This window comes from Nerophis ophidion, linkage group LG07 (assembly GCF_033978795.1).
Source record: "Nerophis ophidion isolate RoL-2023_Sa linkage group LG07, RoL_Noph_v1.0, whole genome shotgun sequence".
In the NCBI taxonomy this organism is placed as follows: domain Eukaryota; kingdom Metazoa; phylum Chordata; class Actinopteri; order Syngnathiformes; family Syngnathidae; genus Nerophis; species Nerophis ophidion.
The window spans coordinates 53,717,996-53,739,829 of NC_084617.1; the positions used below are offsets into that span (position 1 = coordinate 53,717,996).

The 21,834-nt window shown below is 39.4% G+C and overlaps 1 protein-coding gene across 1 annotated transcript; it reads right to left on the reverse strand.

Annotated features, from left to right (window-relative positions):
• Positions 1 to 2,063: 2,063 nt before the first annotated feature.
• On the reverse strand, positions 2,064 to 20,436 carry gal3st1a (galactose-3-O-sulfotransferase 1a). Its single transcript, XM_061906490.1, has 4 exons — positions 20,214 to 20,436; positions 20,059 to 20,118; positions 7,879 to 8,029; positions 2,064 to 5,245 (listed from the first exon to the last, which is right to left on the reverse strand). The coding sequence occupies exons 3-4, from the start codon at positions 8,004 to 8,006 to the stop codon at positions 4,123 to 4,125; spliced, it is 1,251 nt and encodes a 416-aa protein (XP_061762474.1). The 5' UTR covers positions 8,007 to 8,029; positions 20,059 to 20,118; positions 20,214 to 20,436; the 3' UTR covers positions 2,064 to 4,122.
• Positions 20,437 to 21,834: the final 1,398 nt, after the last annotated feature.

Here is a 21,834-nt window from a genome sequence, read left to right on the forward strand (position 1 = left end):
AGCGGTCCTCAGCTGCTGTCAATCAACATAGGTCTATTTATGTTTCACTCGAGCACTCCTCAGTGCTCGAAGTTAATATTATGTTGAGAACGTTTATCTGCACGGCTGCTTTATGTTTGCTTTTGTTATTTTCTTATGAGTACTAAATATTCTTACCTTCACTCTACTCTCCTGGATTCTTGCATACTCGGGGACACACAACTGCAGCCATGCGACATCCCAACAGAACCCCGACTTAAAGAAGTTGAAAAACTTATTCGGGTGTTACCATTTAGTAGTCAATTGTACGGAATGTGTACTGTACTGTGCAATCTAAGAATAAACGTTTCAATCAATCAATCTATCCATTTTCTACCGCTTGTCCCTTTCAGGGTCGCGGAGGGTGCTGGAGCCTATCTCAGCTGCATTCGGGCGGTAGGCGTCGTACACCCTGGACAAGTCGCTAACTCATCGCAGGGCCAACCCAGATAGACAGACAACATTCACACTTATAATGCATATCATGTTATACATGATATATTACATTTCAATTCCTCCTGCATTGAAAGCACAGCAGTTTATTGTGAGGTGGATAAATTATTGTGCAATGCTTGCATTACACAATGCAAGCATTTTTTAGCTGATTAAGATAAATTCATATCACACTTTTTGGGCGTTGTATATTTTAACAGTAACTGGAAGGATTTAAATATCAAGGATACATATACTGCAAACTCAGTATTTGCCTGATTTGCATACATATATCATTTCTGGTATTTTACATTTCCTCTGAATCGGACCTGCATTGTTGTTTCACCTTGTCCCGTAATATGTACTGTAAGTAACAAATTAAAACAATCTCATTTATAGTCGTAGTGGAAGTACTTTTTATTAAGCCTGTATTTATATATACAACTTCTTTCATTCAACCGAAATTAGGAACAAGGAGTATAAAAGACAAAAAATATTTACAGTTATACAATATTCAACCCTCATTGTACAATCGACCTTTTTGAAAAGTTACAGTAATCCTGGAGTAGATTGCAATATACATTTGTCATGCTTTACCTGACACATGAAACATGATGAATTGGAGGGGTGCACTATCCACTTTAGCTGGAAGTTGAGTGTTGAATATATTGGAAATGTGTTTTTTAGGCAATTCTAACTTTGACCACAGCATCAGTTGCTATGAAGAGTGGAGCTTTCCATCATTTTCAGCAGAGTGCATTGCAAGATGATTAACCACCTCACTTACTGTCACGCGAGGTCCACCCAGGAATAAGGTCCCTTTCCTACTGTGCCCACATAACAAAATTGTATCAACACATCCCATATAAGTATTTCACTTTATTTTAACTGGCCATAAATGGAAGGTTGATACATTTTAAAATTGTAGGTGTTGTATAATTTATTGCATCCATCCATCCTTCTCCTACCGCTTATTCCCTTTGGGGTTGCGGGGGGCGCTGGTGCCTATCCCAGCTACAATCGGGCGGAAGGCGGGATACACCCTGGATAAGTCGCCACCTCATCGCAGGGCTAACACAGATAGACAGACAACATTCACACTCACATTCACACACTAGGGCCAATTTAGTGTTGCCAATCAACCTATCCCAGGTGCACGTCTTTGGAATCAAAACAAATAGTTAATGCATGATGAACACTAAGTGTATGAAACACCAATATATACATAACAAATATGAAACATAAGAGGGACAAGCAGTAGAAAATGGATGGATATTTTTACCTGTGTGTTGTGTTAAATCCATTTGGTTACTGTCAAGTGGCACATAGCCAGGAAATATAAATTAAATGACACATAAAATATTCACATATTCCTGTGGCAAGTATCCATAGTGTATGCAATGTATAATATTTACTTTTATTACTTATAGTATTGTTTAATGTGAAAATTTTTTTGTCATAACACACACAAAAAAACACACAGAGTATAGTGAAAAAAATGACAAGTGATACTGTACCCACCTTGAATAATGGCTGTTTTTGCCATCCTTTTGCAAAACTTTTTCATATACATGTGCTCTCATTTCATCACATTTTACATAAACACATAAACATTTGAAGATAATGTGGTCTTTATTTTGTTATTGATTCCTCCAGAACAATTTTATTTTACTATTTGAATTACAGACTTGAAAACAGGAACAGTACTACAACTTTTTGAGTATTTGTAGATTGTTAAATGTTTATTTAAAGCACCCATGAAGTCATAACAGTACAACACTGTGAATGTAAAGCAAGAAGCATCATATTTAAACATTGCAGGTCACTTATTATAATAACCAGTGAAATGCGGCAGGATTCGAGGCATTTTTGAGTTGAGTTTCATATGCTCTCATTAACGTTAATACAGGCTGCTTTGTAAGAGAATAATAAGAAGATAATAAAAAAAATATTATCAAATATGCTTTAGTCACGTGTTTACTTTTATTAAAAAAAACAAAAAAAAAACATTTGTGGTTATACCTTTTTACCTTTTTTCTTGTATTTTGTTTTGTTAGGTTTTTTTTGTTTTTTTTGCAAGAAAATATTATGTGGTACCCAATAAGCGCCTGCTAGCCCACGTACGCCGCCCCAATTTTGTGATGACTCAGTGTATGTGTCAACTAAGGGTACTACAGCGATTTTACATATAGGAAGTTGCTGACAAACAGAAAATATTATATATTGTATTTGAATTTTGAACTCGGTGTACACCACATGTAAAAAAAATTATAAAATAAACTTACAGAAAACTATCAAAGATATTCTGATGACTTCAATTGAGACACTTGGAAACAGCCATTGAAATGAAGATAAAAGGACCATCATGCCACTCTGTATTACTGTACTACTGTAATACTATCAAAAATAAGACCGGTCGCATGTTTGGACACTGGTGCCAAAAGACGTTCAATGCATACACATTGATACAGACCTATGTGACTATTTAATAGAAAATACATATGTAGTAGTGTCTATCAATTGATTTTTAAACTGTCAGCTATCTGTCACGCTGCAGATTGCATGCACACACAAACACAGTTGTACATGCAAGCTCTACTGATAACTCAAACCTTTTGGCCAAACAGAACTATTGATATCCCAAATAACACTCATGGTAGTTATATTAAGTAATCAAAGTTCCAGCCAGGAAGAAGAGGCTGTTGCAGTGTCCATACACACACTATATCACCCCAGCGACACACTTGACCACGGCTTGGATTGATACGGCCTTTTATAATTTAAAATTATTTTTTTTCTACATGTACAACACTTTCCTTGTGGTCTACATTACATGTAATGGTGGTTCTTTGGTCAAAATCTTGCAAAGATTACATTTTACAGATCATCTTCAAGCCACTTTTTGAGACCGTTTTGTGGGTGGTTTTATTTTTAAATGCCTCCACTTCAACTTCCATAGCGAGTCGACTGACAGATATAAGTTCGAACTATACGCTGCTTTGTATTAGAAATTGCAACAGTGGAAGAGGCATATGCCTGTGCATGTACGGGGGGAAAATAGGAGCTTATTAACACTAGCGTGAAGCTCTTCGGGTAAATTTCTACCATTAATGGAGTTATCCGCTAACATAAAACTTGGGAAAAAAGTCACAATTAGGGCAAATTCCGAATGGCTTGTTTGGAGGAAGAAATGGGATGGCAAGATTGTTTTATAAATAGCTACACCAATGTCCATGGTTTGATTTAAAATTTTTAGGATTTATGCAGATCCCAAATACACAAAAACAGGTGCCAATAGGTAAGAACAGTTGGTTTTGCATACTCGGTTCCCTTTTAAGTGTTTTCTTTTTCAGAGATTACTGCGACATTCAAAGAGTTGGTAAAACTCCATTATGTACAATTTTCACAGAACCAAGAAAACAGGTTCCCCACCTAATTCAGAGATTTTTACTTAAGAAAAATATTCTTAAAAAATGGTAATCATACAGAAAACACAGTTAATGAAAAAATATTTATCTGATGAATTATTTGTTTTGAAATCTTTCATCAAAAAAAAGTGAAGTTCTGCCTCACCTGCCTACTTTGACCACACCCACCGGTAAAAATAAGATGTGACAGAACTGTAAAACCCTTCAGTAACTAGCTGTCCCTGCCATTTGTTGTCATGCCTCATCACCAGTTGATGATGGACCTGATGTGTCCCCACAGCTTGGTGACCCAGAGGTTGACGCCGAACTCGGTCAAGTACTGAAGCTCCGGCATCAACATTTTACGGCACAACTTCATTTGGGCCTCGTCTATGTTCTTCTTCAGGTTGTATCCCATGATGGATTTCTCTCCGATGGGCTGCCAGGGCTGCATGTCCGTCTCCTGGATGCTGGTGGCATCGACAGCGTGACCTTCCTCGATGCATGCGTCCGCCATCTCCGCGTTCCTCCGCCTGAGCTCCGCCACATCCTCTGCCATGCGACCCCGTCCGTACGCGTCTACTTTCTCCCAGAAGGTCTCGTTGAAGTGCTGGTACAACTTCCAGTCGAGAGCGTTCCACTGCAGGGCCCTGGCTCTCAGGTAGGGCGTCAGTTTGGAGACGGTTGAGCTGTTGCGGGCGTTGAGCTTGAAGAAGAGGAGGTCCTCCATCTCCCAACAGAGCGCGTCCTTGAGAAGAATGAGAGATTCCTCAAAGTGTTCCCTCAACATGACCAACTGGAAACGCTCTGAGATGGATCGGATCCCCTCGTCTACGCGTGGATCATCGAGCTCCAGCATATTTTCCTGTCCAAAGTCAAAGAACAGCAGGTTCTTGAGGTAGAATGCGTTAAAGCCTTCCGGGTGAAAGTAGTAATGGGGGTCACGGAGGAACTCGGCCAGCTTGTCCCCTCCTGGCATCCTCCAAGTGAAAGGCACCACCCGACTGAAGTAGTGGAAGGAGGACTCAAAAAGTTCTGCGGGGTCTCTGAGGATGGTGATGTAGGACGTGTCGACAGGCAACAGCTTGGCCACCTCGTCCGCATTGAAGCGCATGTGGTTACAGATGATGTTGAAACACATTCCCGGTTTGTAGTCTTTAACGTGGGAACGCTGGAAAAAGGCGGGGTAGAAGAAGTCGTTCCTGCTGTCAGGGAAGGCGAACCTCAGATGATGTTTCTGTCCAAAGCGGAACAGGATGTTGAGGAAGGTGCTGCTCGCCGCTTTGTGAGTCTTCATGAACATGATGTCCACTTTGGGGGTGCACGTCCTTTTTGATGGGCTGGACGGCTGGGATGGGCGATGGGCGCAGGAGTAAGATACTGGAACTCTGCAGGGATCACAGACCATCAAATACACACTCATACTTGCACAACACTCACTCAAATTAAACTATTTTACAGCAAAACTGTCTCAAGGATGAAAAGTGATGTCACTAGGGCACGTTTGCTTATGAGTGATATCGTCCGATACTACAGTAATACCGATCACATGTATTAACTACATTTTTCCATACATTTAAGGTGAATGCTATTGGCAGTGTAACAAGATCAACACAACATTTAAACTAGTCTATCATTCTCTTTCATTACCTATAATTGTTTGAGCAAAACAAAGTCAGTAGTACACATTAAACATTTTGAGAGAAATTGCGTGTAAATGCTGATATGTGAAAACCGAACTAAAATGCTACCAAGTTGTTTGACTTCGGAGTCCAAATTATTTTTATTAGCAAAATTGGTTTGAAAAATGTTCGTTTCATGTTAGGGCTCGACAATTATTAAAATTTTAATTTCAGTTATGGCTTCTCACGATTATGAAAATATAAAAATTGAAAAACCCTGATGAGGTGGCGACTTTTCCAGGGTGTAACCCGCCTACCGCCCGAATGCAGCTGAGATAGGCGCCAGCGACCCCCCATGACCCTAAAAGGGACAAGCGGTAGGAAATGGATGGATGGATGAAAAAAAAAGATTAATGGGCCGCACAACGTGCAAGCAAAAAACTAAATGTCGAGGCGGTCGCGTGAAACAGCAACTAAACTACGAAGCTAAAACTAGCAATAACAATCCATACACCCACAACACATCTCATCTGCTTGTGTTGTTGTGAACGACATCATGGAAGTAACATTAATGTACAAACAGGAGTCGCAACTTGGGAGCCGCTCTCCTTTTGTTTTGTATATTTAAACAGCCTCAAGTGAATTGACTCTTTGCCCATCAAGTTGAGCAGCAGCACACTTCTCCTTCACAATAATAGCGTGGTGCGACACATCCGGTCTGACTATGCTAACAAAATAAAGGTTTAAAAAAATGCCTTATACAAGCATAATGTACTTAAAAGCACTTTTTTATACATTTACAAAATTAATATGTTTTGACCTAAACTACTGGTCAAAATTGTCCAAAGATGTATTGCACCAATAAATGTGAGGATTTTTGTAACAAAAAAAGCACACACTCTATGGTGGTAAAAATACATGTAAAAGGTAAAAAAAACGGAATTAAAAACAATTAGAACGGAACAACTGAATTGTATTGTTTTTTATATTGCTATTATTTTTATTTATTTATTGTTAAAGTATTAATATTTTACTGGTTTATTCATTAATCATTTATATCCAGGTTTTTGTTGTTTTTTAACTATATTTAAAGTTAAGTTTTGGTGGCAGAATATATACTCACGTTTTCATATTGATTAATAATCGTATAATACAACGTGATTATTATTTTTGCCATAATCGTCCAGCCCTAATTTAAGTCATAACATTTTGACTTTGAAACAGTTGAAATTCTTTGAAAAACATGGCAGTTATAACACTTTTGAATAGAAAGTAAGTACTATGGAAAAGCAGAAAAACTGGGAATGTGGCCCAATATCCCTGAACGAGCTGAATGAGTTGGTGGTGGAACCCTTTGAAACTGTTGAGAAATGTGAAAGCAGTAACACTTTTTAATAGTTATAGAAAAGAGGGAATACGGGTAAAACATCATTTTTTTTTCATAAAAATGCAAAAGTTTTACATCCTGATTGTCTAAACTAAGAGGAATGTTTTGATGGTTTAACAACTGAAATTGGTTGAACAATGCGAGGAAAATAGTTGTCAAAAAAAAAAAAGGGAACTGAAACTGAAATGCAGAAATTTTGGGGAAACCGGAAATATTTGGATGCGGGGGAAATTGTTGGTTTCTATGTCCATGATGAGTGGAGTGCAATAGTACACAATAACTAAACAAAAGCAAAAATTTCTATCGACTACTCATTTTTTGCTCCAAATCCTCCTGTGTCCACGGAATCATTCCTCGAGTTTGTAAACATCACCCAAAATAACAAAAATTATTTTGAGAAAGTAAAAATATTGACTTAATCAGTCTGGTATCGTTCATATACTGATACCACCCTTGCTGTCAACACCACCAATTTATAGATGGATCCACCCTTCTTAAAAGTGTCGTGTACTTACTGTGACAATGCTGACGCACCAACATTTGCTGTTAAACTTAGCATGCCTGCTCCCAACTTGCTCTGTGTAACATGATGTGATAATGACACCAGATAATGACAGGCCTACTTAAAATACCAAGAAAAGCAGTTAATTTAAAGAACAAGAGGTGATTAACATAAGCTTAGGGGAGTGGCTCCACACTGTGTATGGAGACACATAATTAGCTGCTAGGGGACTAAAAACATATACAGTGTCAGCCATTAATGGCGATCACGTACTTTTCACAAACATCGGCCGGTACCTGTCGGTGGCCGATCGATCGCACATGTTTAGTGTGCACCCCTTTAATTCATTACATATTGACTTTCTTGTCCTACAAAGTAGTTGTACAGTAGTGTTAGTTTGGGAAGGTGTACCTAATGAAGTGTACACAAACAAGGACGCAAGAGTGGTCCTGTGAAATACAATTGTCCCACATGTATATGCATGCTTATTGGTTGAAGGCATGTGCATACTCAGGTATGTTCAGAGGCACCTGCGGCATGGACAGAGAGTAAAGCAGCATCATGCAGGAGGTCACTAAAATACCAAGAACCAGGCTTTTGCACATGGACCTCCAGGGCCGTCTTTGCTTGCCTGCCATTGTGCAGCACAGTCAAGGGTTACCTAAAAAAAAACAAACAACACATTCAGTGTGCATTGAAAAAAAGGCATGTATTCTTTGCAATAAGAGGTGATAAGTTTGCTCCTGAAGTCCAGAATTAGCTCCTTTGTCTTGTCTATGTTCAAAACTAAGGCATTATCCTCTCCGTAGACAGGGACTTTGTGGACCAAAATGTTATTGTCCTGGGGGGAGACGCAGTCATGTGTGTACAGGGAGAAAAGTTTAGGGCTGAGGCAGCAGTCCTGGGGGGTTCCTGTGCTGATTGTCAGCTCAGCAGAGGCCTTTGTTCCCATCCTCACCACCTGTGGTCTGTCTACAACAGTGGTTCTTAACCTGGGTTTAATCGAACCCTAGGGGTTCGGCAGAGCCTCCACCGCAGCGGTCAAGACACACCAGACTCATGAATTGATTAACGTGGACACCGACTTAATTAAACAAGTTGAAAAACTTATTCGGGTGTTACCATTTAGTGGTCAATTGTATGGAATATGTATTGTTTTGTGCAATCTACTAACAAAAGTTTCATTCAATCAATCGTGTAAATGAAAACATCTCCCAATCGGCGTATCTGTACTGTAAAGTTAACATTTTAATGACAATAAAAAGTAAGTTTAAGTCTAAGTATTATGGCTACCCCACAAACAATGTAACCTTTAATTTTCCATCTGATTTGCAAGTGTGTAAGTTGTTGGGAGTTCATGCACTGTGTTGGTTTCGTTCTTTGAACAAGGTGATGTTCATGTTGTGCACTAGTAAAAAAACAAAACATCCATCCATCCAAATGGAAGGTGGTGTACACCCTGGACAAGTCGCCACCTCATTTCAGTAAACAAAACATATAACTTTGTATTGAATTTGAAAAAACAACAAAAAAAACATTTCATTTTTCACTATAGAAGGGTTCGATGAATGTGCATATGAAACTGGTGGGGTTCGGTACCTCCAACAAGGTTAAGAACCACTGGTCTATAAGGAAGTCCAGGTGGGTGTCGGTACTCCAAGGTCTATATGCTTCCCAAAGAGCTTCGTTGGGCGAATGGTGTTGAAGGCGTAGCTGTAATCCAAAACTAGTAGGCGTGTTTGTGTTGTTGATGCCCAGATCTCAGGGAATTCAATCGATCACAACTGGCTGTTTGGTTTGTCTTAGAAGACGTTTCGCCGCTCATCCGAGTAGACTTAGATAGTTCAGATCTAGTTTGATTGATTGCCACTTTAATGCTCCCTCAAATCCCCTTTTTTATGGGTACAATCTTCTGAAGCTTACAGAGTGCAAAAAATTCCACAGTGCTTGTATTAATTATAACATAGTATATGGATTCAATTCTAGACTCGGCCAACTCATCCCAGTGACCCCAACTTCTAATAGACATAACACTAGAAGTAAACCTTTATTAAGTTGGAAAATAATGTGTGTGTGAATGGGCGCTTTGGGCTCCTTAAAAAGGGGTAGAAAAGCGCTATGCAAGTACAACCCATTTACCATTTACCATTTGAGGAATTCACATCAGTCGCATAATTTTGGTCTTGACCTTTGTATGTATGATGTGATTATCACTGATCGTCAATTTGCAACATTTTAATCAAATTTGAATAATATGATATTGAGACTAATTTGGTGGATTTAAAGATTCCCCTTTTATTTTTAAATGAATTGTAAATGGGTATTTGGGGGGTACATTTTTAAATGTATTGTATTGTCTTGTATTTCGTATATTATACGATGATGTACAGTGGGGCAAAAAAGTAGTCAGCCACCGATTGTGCAAGTTCTCCCACTTAAAATGATGACAGAGGTCTGTAATTTTCATCATAGGTACACTTCAACTGTGAGAGACAATGTGAAAAAAAAATGCAGGAATTTACATTGGAGGAATTTTAAAGAATTATTTGTAAATTATGGTGGAAAATGTGTATTTGGTCAACCATTTAAAGCTCTCATTGATGGAAGGAGGTTTTGGCTCAAAATCTCACGATACATGGCCCCATTCATTCTTTCCTTAACACGGATCAATCGTCCTGTCCCCTGAGCAGAAAAACAGCCCCAAAGCATGATGTTTCCACCCCCGTGCTTCACAGTAGGTGTGGTGTTCTTGGGATGCAACTCAGTATTCTTCTTCCTCCAAACACGACGAGTTGAGTTTATACCAAAAAGTTATATTTTGGTTTCATCTGACCACATGACATTCTCCCAATTCGCTGCTGAATCATCCATGTATCCATTTTGGTATAAACTCAACTTGTCGTGTTTGAAAGAAGAAGTATACTGAGTTGCATCCCAAGAACACCACACCTACTGCTGTGTGTACATTAATGAGAAATAGGGACGGTGTGGCGCAGTGGAAGAGTGGCCGTGCGCAACCCGAGGGTCACTGGTTCAAATCCCACCTAGAACCAACCTCGTCACGTCCGTTGTGTCCTGAGCAAGACACTTCACCCTTGCTCCTGATGGGTGCTGGTTAGCGCCTTGCATGGCAGCTCCCTCCATCAGTGTGTGAATGTGTGTGTGAATGGATGAATGTGGAAGTAGTGTCAAAGCGCTTTGAGTACCTTGAAGGTAGAAAAGCGCTATACAAGTACAACCCATTTATTTATTTATCATTTAAATAAAATGAAATGTTTAGATTTTACCAAATGGCTGCAATGAAACAAAGGGATTTGAATACTTTCAGTAACCACTGTATAAAATTATGTTGCTGAATAGACATTATTTTTTTATTCCTATCAGTCCAAAATCTTGAGATGCAGGACAGAGGGATCTCGTTTTTCCATCACTGATCCCGTAACTGTGTGTGGAACGGTCAGTTTGCACGTCTTTTTGACACGTGCTAAATAAAACGCAAAAAAGTGCTAGCAAAACGCTGATGAGTGTTGATAAATTACTTTGCGCATGCTAAATCATTATTTTTGCATCTTTTCCCAATATTGTGGGCGTTTTGATGATCAGCATATATCTTGCATGTTCATTGAGACAGACGCAAAATGGATTGCACACCTTATTCTACTTATTTAACAGACGTAATCCAATTGTTGAATGTTTAGGAGATCAGCTTTGCATCTGCTATCTAGTTTGCACGTGGTTTAGTACACGCAAACCACAAGTATATCAGGCCCAAAGTGTACAGTCATACTTGCCAACCTTGAGACCTCCGATTTCGGGAGGTGGGGGCGTGGTTAAGAGGGGAGGGGTGTATATTTACAGCCAATTCACCAACTCGAGTAGTATTTCATATATATATATATATATATATATATATATATATGTACATATCTATATGTATACACAATGATATATGTATGAAATACTTAACTTTCAGTGAATTCTAGCCATATATATTTATTTTATTATACTGTATATATCAATTAAAGAAATAGTTGAATTTCAGACGGCACCTATTAAATACACAGTAATAAAAAGACAGTTGTTTTACTAACTGTACTGTGCTTGGTGGTTAATAAAAAACAACAACACTTACCTTTCACTATTTGAGTAACGTCACCTCTGAGTTTCCAGAAGATGACGCCAGTATGTGCTTTGCCCTGGTGTCTCTCGCTGTCAGCTATGTTCGTTTTTGTGTTGTTTGCGTCTATTTTCGTCTCTGTCAGCTCACTGCTTTTGTATGACCGCCAAACACTGTTGGATATTTGCCCCTCTCCCACTGATATGATCAACTTCAACGTTGGTTTTTCGACGTCCCAGTCAGCTTTTTCACGTGGCCTGATTCCTGCCTTCCTTTCCCGCCTCGTGGCTCCTCTCCCCCGCCATCTGCGGGCTGTGTGTCGGGCCCCACCTGGATTAGCTGCGCCCTTGGATGTGCTGGCCCCTGCCAGGTTCGGTCTTGTGAACGCAAGATCTTTGACAAACAAAATGTTTATCCTGAAGGATTTCTTCAATTCCCGCGGAAGTGACTTCCTCTGTGTGACGGAAACATGGCTGAGGGCCGGTGAGTCCGCCCCTCTTAATGAACTTCTGTGTTCATTAAGGAGGAGGATTAGCAGTCTTTTTAAAAAGAACTTTAAATGCCGTCAGATCCGCCTGCAATCCTCCTTTTCAAGCTTCAAACTGTGCATGTTTGAGCTGGGGAGGGGGGGGAGTGGCCTCCAGCTCCTGCTGAATTTCGGGAGATTTTCGGGAGAAAAATGTCTTCCGGGAGGTTTTCGGGAGAGGCGCTGAATTCCGGGAGTCTCTCGGAAAATCCGGGAGGGTTGGCAAGTATGTGTACAGTATATATAAGAAAGATAAACAGATTTAAAATGCTGAAAACATGACATTCAGTGCAAAAATAGTCGTAATTGTTGCAGTTTAGACGTCACTGTACTTGTTTCTCAGTTGTCTCATAAAATAAATAATGCATCTCTGGGAAAAATGATACGTTGTAATTGGAAGCACCTGCCAAATCAGCACCGTGTTTCACTTGAGCCGTCCTGTTTTCTAAACAAGAATGAATGAAGAATGTTTCCAGCAGATACTGATCTGCGGTCATGTGGTATCAAACGTGTTCTCAGCTGACTTCCAGGAAACAGGAAACACTGCATTACACTCAGTTTTTTTTACATGAACTTACACCATTATTGTTGTTGAGGATAATAAATAAATCATGTAAAACAACATATAGAGTTTCAGTCAGGATTTATGCACAAACATATTAGACAAAGATCCTGTAGTAGATCATCTTTGTCTGCCTTGCTGGTTTGTAAGTGCTGGTTAGGTAAAACATGTCTGATATTATCGGCGGACCAGCAAACCACAAGCTGCACGTGTCATTCCTTCAGTCATTTAATGTTCTAGTCCAGGAGTCAGCTATCTTTTATCATCAAAAAAGCCATTATACCACCGCTTTTTTGTAACCAAAGAAGTCTAGAGCCGCAAAACACAATACTGTAATATTGGGTTTATTTTTTAGACAAAAGAATCAGTCCATGCAGAATTAAATTATACTTTATTGCTATTTTTGCAGGTATTTACAGTGATACCTTAACTTAAGAGTGCTCCAACAAGCGTGTTTTGAGATAAGAGCTGTCTCTCGGCTAATTGTTAGAAACAAACATTTTAGTTAGAAGCCTCCTCGCCATTAGTTGGCTTAGTAAATGTCAAAGTGAACCCTTAATCATCTAATGTCTTACTTGCTAGATTTAGCTTATAGCGAAAAATGGTCATAACTTTGCTTTCCAACCGTGGGAAGGAAAAGGTTAGTGTAAAGCACAGTGCTATGAAGAAGAAGTGTATGATATTCATTGAATTAAAAAAAAAAAATCATCAAAAACATGGAAGAGTGTGTAGCAAACTTGGCGAAGCAATTTGAACGTATCACTGCTGGTCTGCACCATACTGAAGCACAATGAATTTAACGCCAGCCAAGAAATTTTAAAATAATATCCAAATGGCAGACATTTATTCATGAAAATATAGAAAAGATGCTGATGGTGTATTTGACCAGATAAAGACACTGTGATAGAAAAACAAATGTGAGAGGTATACAAATTTTTGTCATATTCTGTATCCAATAGTCAATGTAAGGGGTGCCCAAAGATGGCCAGGGGGCCAAATTTGGCGCGTTGGGGTTTGGAGCTCATGAAGCTAACATGGTGAAGCAGTTGGAGCATATCACTGCTTATCTACACCATATGAAAAAATAAATAGTTTAACACCACTCAACAATGTTGAAATAACATCTTAACGGTGGACATTTATTCATTAACATATGCTGCTGATGGTGTGTTTGACGGAGAAACAGCTGAAGGAGATAACGTAGAAGTCCACTCTCCAAGGTAAACACTGTACATTATTATTAAATTGTCAAAATTACTGTAGTTGAGAGTGATTTATTTTAAATGTATTTATACAATATTTATTGTCTAAAAGTTTAAATTTTTAAAAAGGAATGTTACATGTTAAAATGGGGCCAGTAAGCTGAAGACAATCGATCCGGCCATCGAAAAAGCCCCAAAATTATGGTGAGTAACATATGTCCAGCCCAGGAATTGTGATAACTTCAAACACGGGTCGACAAATCCCCACTGGTTAAGAGTTATTTGGGAAGGGTCAAAGAGCTAAAAAGTCTAAAAGTCAACTCATTGCCCAGCACAGCTCATAAGGCACTGGGAAGTGATGTTTACACAACACAGTGTTGCGCAAATACATCAACTGGCATTCGTTAAACGTTAACACACATACATATAGGTGTGTGTGTATATATATATATATATATATATATATACATACACACACATACCCCCATACATACATACATACATGCACACACACGTATATATACACACTATATATGTATATACATAAAGCTGTATATACATACTGTATATGTATATACCTATATATATACAAGTATACGTATATACTATGTATACATATGTACAAAATGCAAAACCAGTGAAGTTGGTATGCTGTGTAATTCGTAAATAAAAACAGAATACAATGATTTGTAAATCTTTTTCAACTTACATTGAATTGAATAGACTGCAAAGACAAGATATTCAATGTTCGAACTGAGAAACTTCATTTTGTTTTGCAAATAATCATTAACTTAGAATTTAATGGCAGCAAAAATTGCTAAAAAGTTGGCACAGGGGCATTTTTACCACTGTGTTACATGGCCTTTCCTTTTAATAACACTCAGTAAACATTAGGGAACTGAGGAGTCAAATGTTTTAAGCTTTTCAGGTGGAACTCTTTCCTATTCTTGCCTGGTGTACAGCTTGAGTTGTTCAACAGTCCAGGGTCTCCGTTGTCGTATTGTAGGCTTCATATTGCACCGCACATTTTCAATGAGAGACATGGGTCTGGACTACAGGCAGGTCAGTCTAGTACCTGCACTCTTATTATGAAGCCACACTGTTGTAACACGTGGCTTGGCATTGTCTTGCTGAAAGAAACAGGGGCGTACATGATAACGTTGCTTGGATGGCAAGATATGTTACTCCAAAACCTGTATGTACCTTTCAGCATTAATGGTAAGTTACCCATGCCTTGGGCACTAGTACACCCCCATACCATCACAGATGCTGGCTTTTGAAATTTGCGCCTATAAAAATACGGATGGTTCTTTTCCTCTTTGTTCCGGAGGACACATCGTCCAGTTTCCAAAAACAATTTGAAATGTGGATTCGTCAGACCACAGAACACTTTTCCACTTTGCATCTGTCCATCCAGTGAAGCCGGCGGCGTTTCTGGGTGTTGTTGATAAATGGCTTTTGCTTTGAATAGTAGAGTTTTAACTTGCACTTACAGATGTAGCGACAAACTGTAGTTACTGATAGTGGTTTTCTGAAGTGTTCCTGAGCACATGTGGTGATATCCTTTACACAGTGATGTCGCTTTTTGATGCAGTACTGCCTGAGGGATAGAAGGTCCGTTATATCATCGCTTACATGCAGTGATTTCTCCAGATTCTCTTAACCTTTTGATATTACCGACCATAGATGGTCCAATCCCTAAATTCCTTGCAATAACTCATTGATAAATGTTGTTCTTAAACTGTTCGACAATTTGCTTACAAAGTGGTGACCCTCGCTACATCCTTGTTAGTGAATGACTCAGCATTTCATGAAAGCTGCTTTTATACCGAATCACCCACCTGTTCCCAATTGGCCTATTTGCCTATGGGATGTTACAAATAAGTGTTTGATGAGCATTCCTCAACATTCTCAGTCTTTTTTGTCACTTGTACAAGCTTTTTTGAAACATGTTACAGGCATTAAATTCCAAATGAGCTGATATTTGCAAAATTCCTTCAGTTGGAACGTTAAATGTCTTGTCTTTGTGAAGTGAAGTGAATTATATTTATATAGCGCTTTTTCTCTAATGACTCAAAGCGCTTTACACAGTGAAACCCAATATCTAATTTTTACATTTAAACCAATGTGGGTGGCACTGAGAGCAGGTGGGTAAAGTGTCTTGCCCAAGGACACAGCGGCAGTGACTAGGATGGCGGAAGCGGGGATCGAACCTGGAACCCTCAAGTTGCTGGCACGGCCGCTCTACCAACCGAGCTATACCGCCCTGGTGCATGTCTTTGGAAGTGGTAGGAAGCCGGAGTACCCGGAGGAAACCCACGCATTCACGGGGAGGACATGTAAACTCCACACAGAAAGATCCCAAGCCTGGATTTGAACCCAGGACTGCAGGACCTTCGTATTGTGAGGCAGACACACTAACCCCGTGAAGCCATTTTCTGGACATGTTCCATAAATATTGATGTTAAATATTTCTTTTTTAGTGAAGAAATGTTTACAATTAAGTTCATGAATCCAGATGGATCTCTATTACAATCCCCAAAGAGGGCACTTTAAGTTCATGATTACTTCTATGTGTGAAAATCTTTCTTTATAATTGCAGTGTATTGAATTGAATATAGGTTGAAAAGGATTTGCAAATCATTCGGTTTTTATTTATGATTTACACAATATGCAAACTTCACTGGTTTTGGGTTTTGTATATATGTATTTACGTATATACATGTACATATACACTTAAATACATGTACACATGTACGTATACACATATTTTTTGAAGGAGCCCAAAGCGCTTTGAGAGTGTTTCCACATTCGCCCGTTCACACACACTGACGGCAGGAGCTGCCATGCAAGGTGCTCACCAGGACCCATCAGGAGCAAGGGTGAAGTGTCTTGCCCAAGGACACAACGGATGTAACTAGGATGGTAGAAGGTGGGGATTGAAGCAATAACCCTCAGATTTCTGGCACAGCCACTCTACCAACGTTGGCACGCCGTCCCCGTACGTATATACCGTATTTTTCGGACTATAAATCGCCGTTTTTTTCATAGTTTGGCCAGGGGTGCGACTTATATTCAGGAGCGACTTATGAGTGAAATTATTAACATATTACCATAAAATATCAAATAATATTATTTAGCTCATTCACATAAGAGACTAGACGTACAAGATTTCATGGGATTTATAGATTAGGAGTGACATATTGTTTGGTAAACGTATAACATGTTCTATATGTTATAGTTATTTGAAAGACTCTTACCATAATATGTTACGTGAACATACCTGGCACCTTCTCAGTTGGTTATTTATGCGTCATAACATACACTTATTCAGCCTGTTGTTCACTATTCTTTATTTATATTGAATTGCCTTTCAAATGTCTTTTCTTGGTGTTGGGTTTTATACGTACATATATTCATGTACGTACAGTATATACATGTACAAACCCCGTTTCCATATGAGTTGGGAAATTGTGTTAGATGTAAATATAAACGGAATACTATGATTTGCAAATCCTTTTCAACCCATATTCAGTTGAATGCACTACAATGACAAGATATTTGATGTTCAAACTCATAAACTTTATGTTCTTTTGCAAATAATAATTAACTTAGAATTTCATGGCTGCAACACGTGCCAAAGTAGTTGGGAAAGGGCATGTTCACCACTGTGTTACATCTTTTCTTTTAATAACACTCAAACGTTTGGGAACTGAGGAAACTAATTGTTGAAGCTTTGAAAGTGGAATTATTTCTCATTCTTGTTTTATGTAGCGCTTCAGTCGTTCAACAGTCCGAGGTCTCCGCTGTCGTATTTTACGCTCCATAATGCGCCACACATTTTCGATGGGAGACAGGTCTGGACTGCAGGCGGGCCAGGAAAGTACCCGCACTCTTTTACTACGAAGCCACGCTGCTGTAGCACGTGCTGAATGTGGCTTGGGATTGTCTTGCTGAAATAAGCAGAGGCGTCCATGAAAAAGACGGCGCTTAGATGGCAGCATATGTTTTTCCAAAACCTGTATGTACCTTTCAGCATTAATGGTACCTTCACAGATGTGTAAGTTACCCCTGCCATGGGCACTAATGCACCCCCATACCATCACAGATGCTGGCTTTTGAACTTTGCGTCGATAACAGTCTAGATGGTTCGCTTTCCCTTTGGTCTGGATGACACGATGTTGAATATTTCCCCCAAAAATTTGAAATGTGGACTCGTCAGACCACAGAACACTTTTCCACTTTGCATCAGTCCATCTTAGATGATCTCGGGCACAGAGAAGCCGGCGGAGTTTCTGGATATTGTTGATAAATGGCTATCGCTTTGCATAGTAGAGCTTTAACTTGCACTTACAGATGTAGCGACGAACTGTATTTAGTGACAATGGTTTTCTGAAGTTTTCTTGAGCCCATGTGGCGATATCCTTTAGAGATTGATGTCGTTTTTTTGATACAGTTGGGAAATTGTGTTAGATGTAAAAATAAGCAGAATACAATGATCTGCAAATTATTTTCAACCCATATCCTGTTGAACATGCTACAAAGACAACGTATTTGATGTTCTAACTGATCATTTTTTTGTTTGCAAATAATCATAAACTTTAGAATTTGATGCCAGCAACACGTTACAAAGAAGTTGAGGAATATCAATAAAGTTGAGGAATGCTCATCAAACACTTATTTGGAACATCCCACAGGTGTGCAGGCTAATTGGGAACAGGTGGGTGCCATGATTGGGTATAAAAGCAGCTTCCATGAAATGCTAAGTAATTCACAAACAAGGATGGGGCGAGGGTCACCAATTTGTAAGCAAATTGGCGAACAGTTTTAGAACAACATTTCTCAACGAGCTATTGCAAGGAATTTAGGGATTTTACCATCTACGGTCCGTAAAATCATCAAAAGGTTCAGAGAATCTGGAGAAATCACTGCACGTAAGCGATGATATTACGGACCTTTGATCCCTCAGGTGGTATTGCATCAAAAACAGACATCAGTGTGTAAAGGATATATCCACATGGGCTCAGGAACACTTCATAAAACCACTGTCAGTAACTATAGTTGGTCGTTACATCTGTAAGTGCAAGTTAAAACTCTACTAAGCAAAGCAAAACTCATTCATCAACAACACCCACAAACACAGACTGATGCAAAGTGGAAAAGTGTTCTGTGGTCTGACAAGTCCACATTTCAAAATATATTTGGAAACTATGGACATGGTGTCCTTTGGAACAAAGAAGAAAATAACCATTCGGATTGTTATAGGCACAAAGTTCGAAAGCCAGCATCTGTGATGGTACGAGGGTGCATTAGTGCCCAAGGCATAGGTAACTTACACATCTGTGAAGGCACCATTAATGCTGAATGGTCCATACAGGTTTTGGAGCAACATATGTTTACATCCAAGCAACGTTATCAAGGACGCCCCTGTTTATTTCAGCAAGACGATGCCAAGCCACGTGTTACAACAGCGTGGCTTTGTATTTAAAGAGTGCGGGTACTTTCCTGGCCCGCCTGCAGTCCAGACCTGTCTCCCATCAAAAATGTGTGGCGCATTATGAAGCGTAAAATACAACAGTGGAGACCCCGGACTGTTGAACGACTGAAGCTCTACATAAAACAAGAAATGGAAATAATTCCCCTTTCCAAGTTTCAACAATTAGTTTCCTTTAGTTCCCAAATGTTTATTGAGTGTTGTTAAAAGAAAAGGTGATGTAACACAGTGGTGAACATGCCCTTTCCCAACTACTTTGGCATGTGTTGCAGCCATGAAATTCTAAGTTAATTATTTGCACAAAAAAAATGAAGTTTATGAGTTTGAACATCAAATATCTTGTCTTTGTAGTGCATTTAACTGAATATGGGTTGAAAAGGATTTGCAAATCATTGTATTCCGTTTATATTTACATCTAACACAATTTCCCAACTCAAATGGAAACGGGTTTTCTATTTTTAAGCACAGTTGTGACAACAAAGACCCTTATGTAGTCTGTCAATGAGCTTTTTATGACGGCTCTATTTTAAGGCATTCATTTGTTGCTGGAGTAAACAACTGGTATAAACTGGTATTATGCACACTAGCGATGAGGTGGCGACTTGTCCAGGGTGTACCCTGCCTTCCGCCCGATTGTAGCTGAGATAGGTGCCAGCGCCCCCCGCGACCCCGAAAGGGAATAAGCGGTAGAAAATGGATGGATGGATGGATAATATTAAGCATAATAATATTTACTCAGTGTTCATCAACAGCAGCGGAAAAGAGAAACACAGACTGGCGAGTTCTTACCTTCATACATTAGTCCAACTTGGAATGTCTGGTTGCATGGTCTTTCCTTTCATACTCCACCTGTCAAAAACAAGTTGCTTAGCTACCGCACAAGTTCTTACATCTGATCGTCATATAGAGATATGAGAGGCAGCAAAGTCCAATGCAGATCTCACCTTATCACATGTCCACATAAGAGATCTCCCACATCTTCTCCAGTTTCAAGCTGCCTATAAAAACACACCTGAGCCCTCAGCCCGCCTCCTGCGCCTAACTTTTTGATGCAAAAGCCATCTCGCTGAACAAAGCATTGCAGGGAGGCTCTGGTCCCTGCTGCATCAGGGACTCTTGTCAGGGAATGAGCACTTGTCAGAGAGACAAACACACACACGCACACACACACACACACACACACACACACACACAAGAGAGAGGGATGGAGCGAGGGAGGAGAGGCTTGCATAGTCCCTGTTCTGTGTCGCCATACAGACAGGCCATTGATTGCACACACTGCAAGCTGATAGGAGGGGCGGAAGGGACGTAAAACAACAAATTCAGCAAGCTAAAGAACAAAGACAGTATTTGTACTACATGATCAAGACGTCTCTATACAGTCTTTGAAATCCTTTACCATACACGCTACATGCGGAATGTGCATGAAGCAGATAGTTTATCACCACAATGCTTGGGCCATTACAGAGTGGCTTCTAGATGACAACTTTAGGTGTAAACTGCACAGCAGTCAGAGATCCACAAGAGCTACATCAAACATTTAACTTCTATCAAGGTTGCATTTTGGAATACATGCCACCAGTTTGCAATATTCTGGTCCTGTCACACAACTACAGAGGCGTAGTTGTACATGGGAAAATTCAATCTGAATATACATTGATTCCAGAATGATTGTGACTGGGCTTTAAATAACTGAGGAGAAGAACACGATGACATTTTAACAGAGCAACAGGCAGACGAAGGTGGTGGAGGTCGGTGTCTAAGTGGCACCTGTCAAAATCATTAAGTCTACAAACAAAAAAAATAAAAGGTGGTTTTAAGTATTCAGAGAAGCACTCTGAAAAGGATGAAAGTCTACATCAATGAGCATCAGACAAAATGCAAAAATTGCCAAGAAAGCGTGCAAGTTAGAGAAAATTCAAGGCCCTTTGAGCAGAAAACAGTGAAAACACTGTATTACTGTAAATGGAGGACCGGAGAAAGCCAAAATCAGACCCATGAAGTTTATCAACAAAAAAAATAAGGTGACTTTGTTGATTCAGTGAAGCAATGTGAAAAGAAAAAAAAAAGTCTACAATGATCATCTGACAAAACACAAGGCAGACATTGCCAAGCATGCGACTTAGGGAAGCAGGAGAAAAGTTTATGGTTCTTTGAGTAGAAAACTGTCAAATATGTTCCAATAAAATGGAGAATCAGAGAAAGCCAGAGTCGAAGTCATGAAGTTTATTAATCGAAAAATTATGTGGCTTTGCAGATTCAGAAACAACATTTGAAAGGAACTATACGCCGCATGAATGAGTGTCTTAACAAAACAACAAAGACCTCGTCAAGAATCAGGAGAAAATGCAAGACTCTTTGAGCAGCAAACTGTCAAACATATTAAAAGATGGAAGCCAAAATAATGACTATGATTGCAGAGGACACGTTATCAACTCTAACAGTAGTATTTGTATTTATTTTGTTACATTAACACGGCACAAACCGTGTTCTTTTTTTGTCAAAATCCTATGTGTTGGATATTTTGAACACCTTTCCTTCTTTTTACATAGGAATGACAAAAAT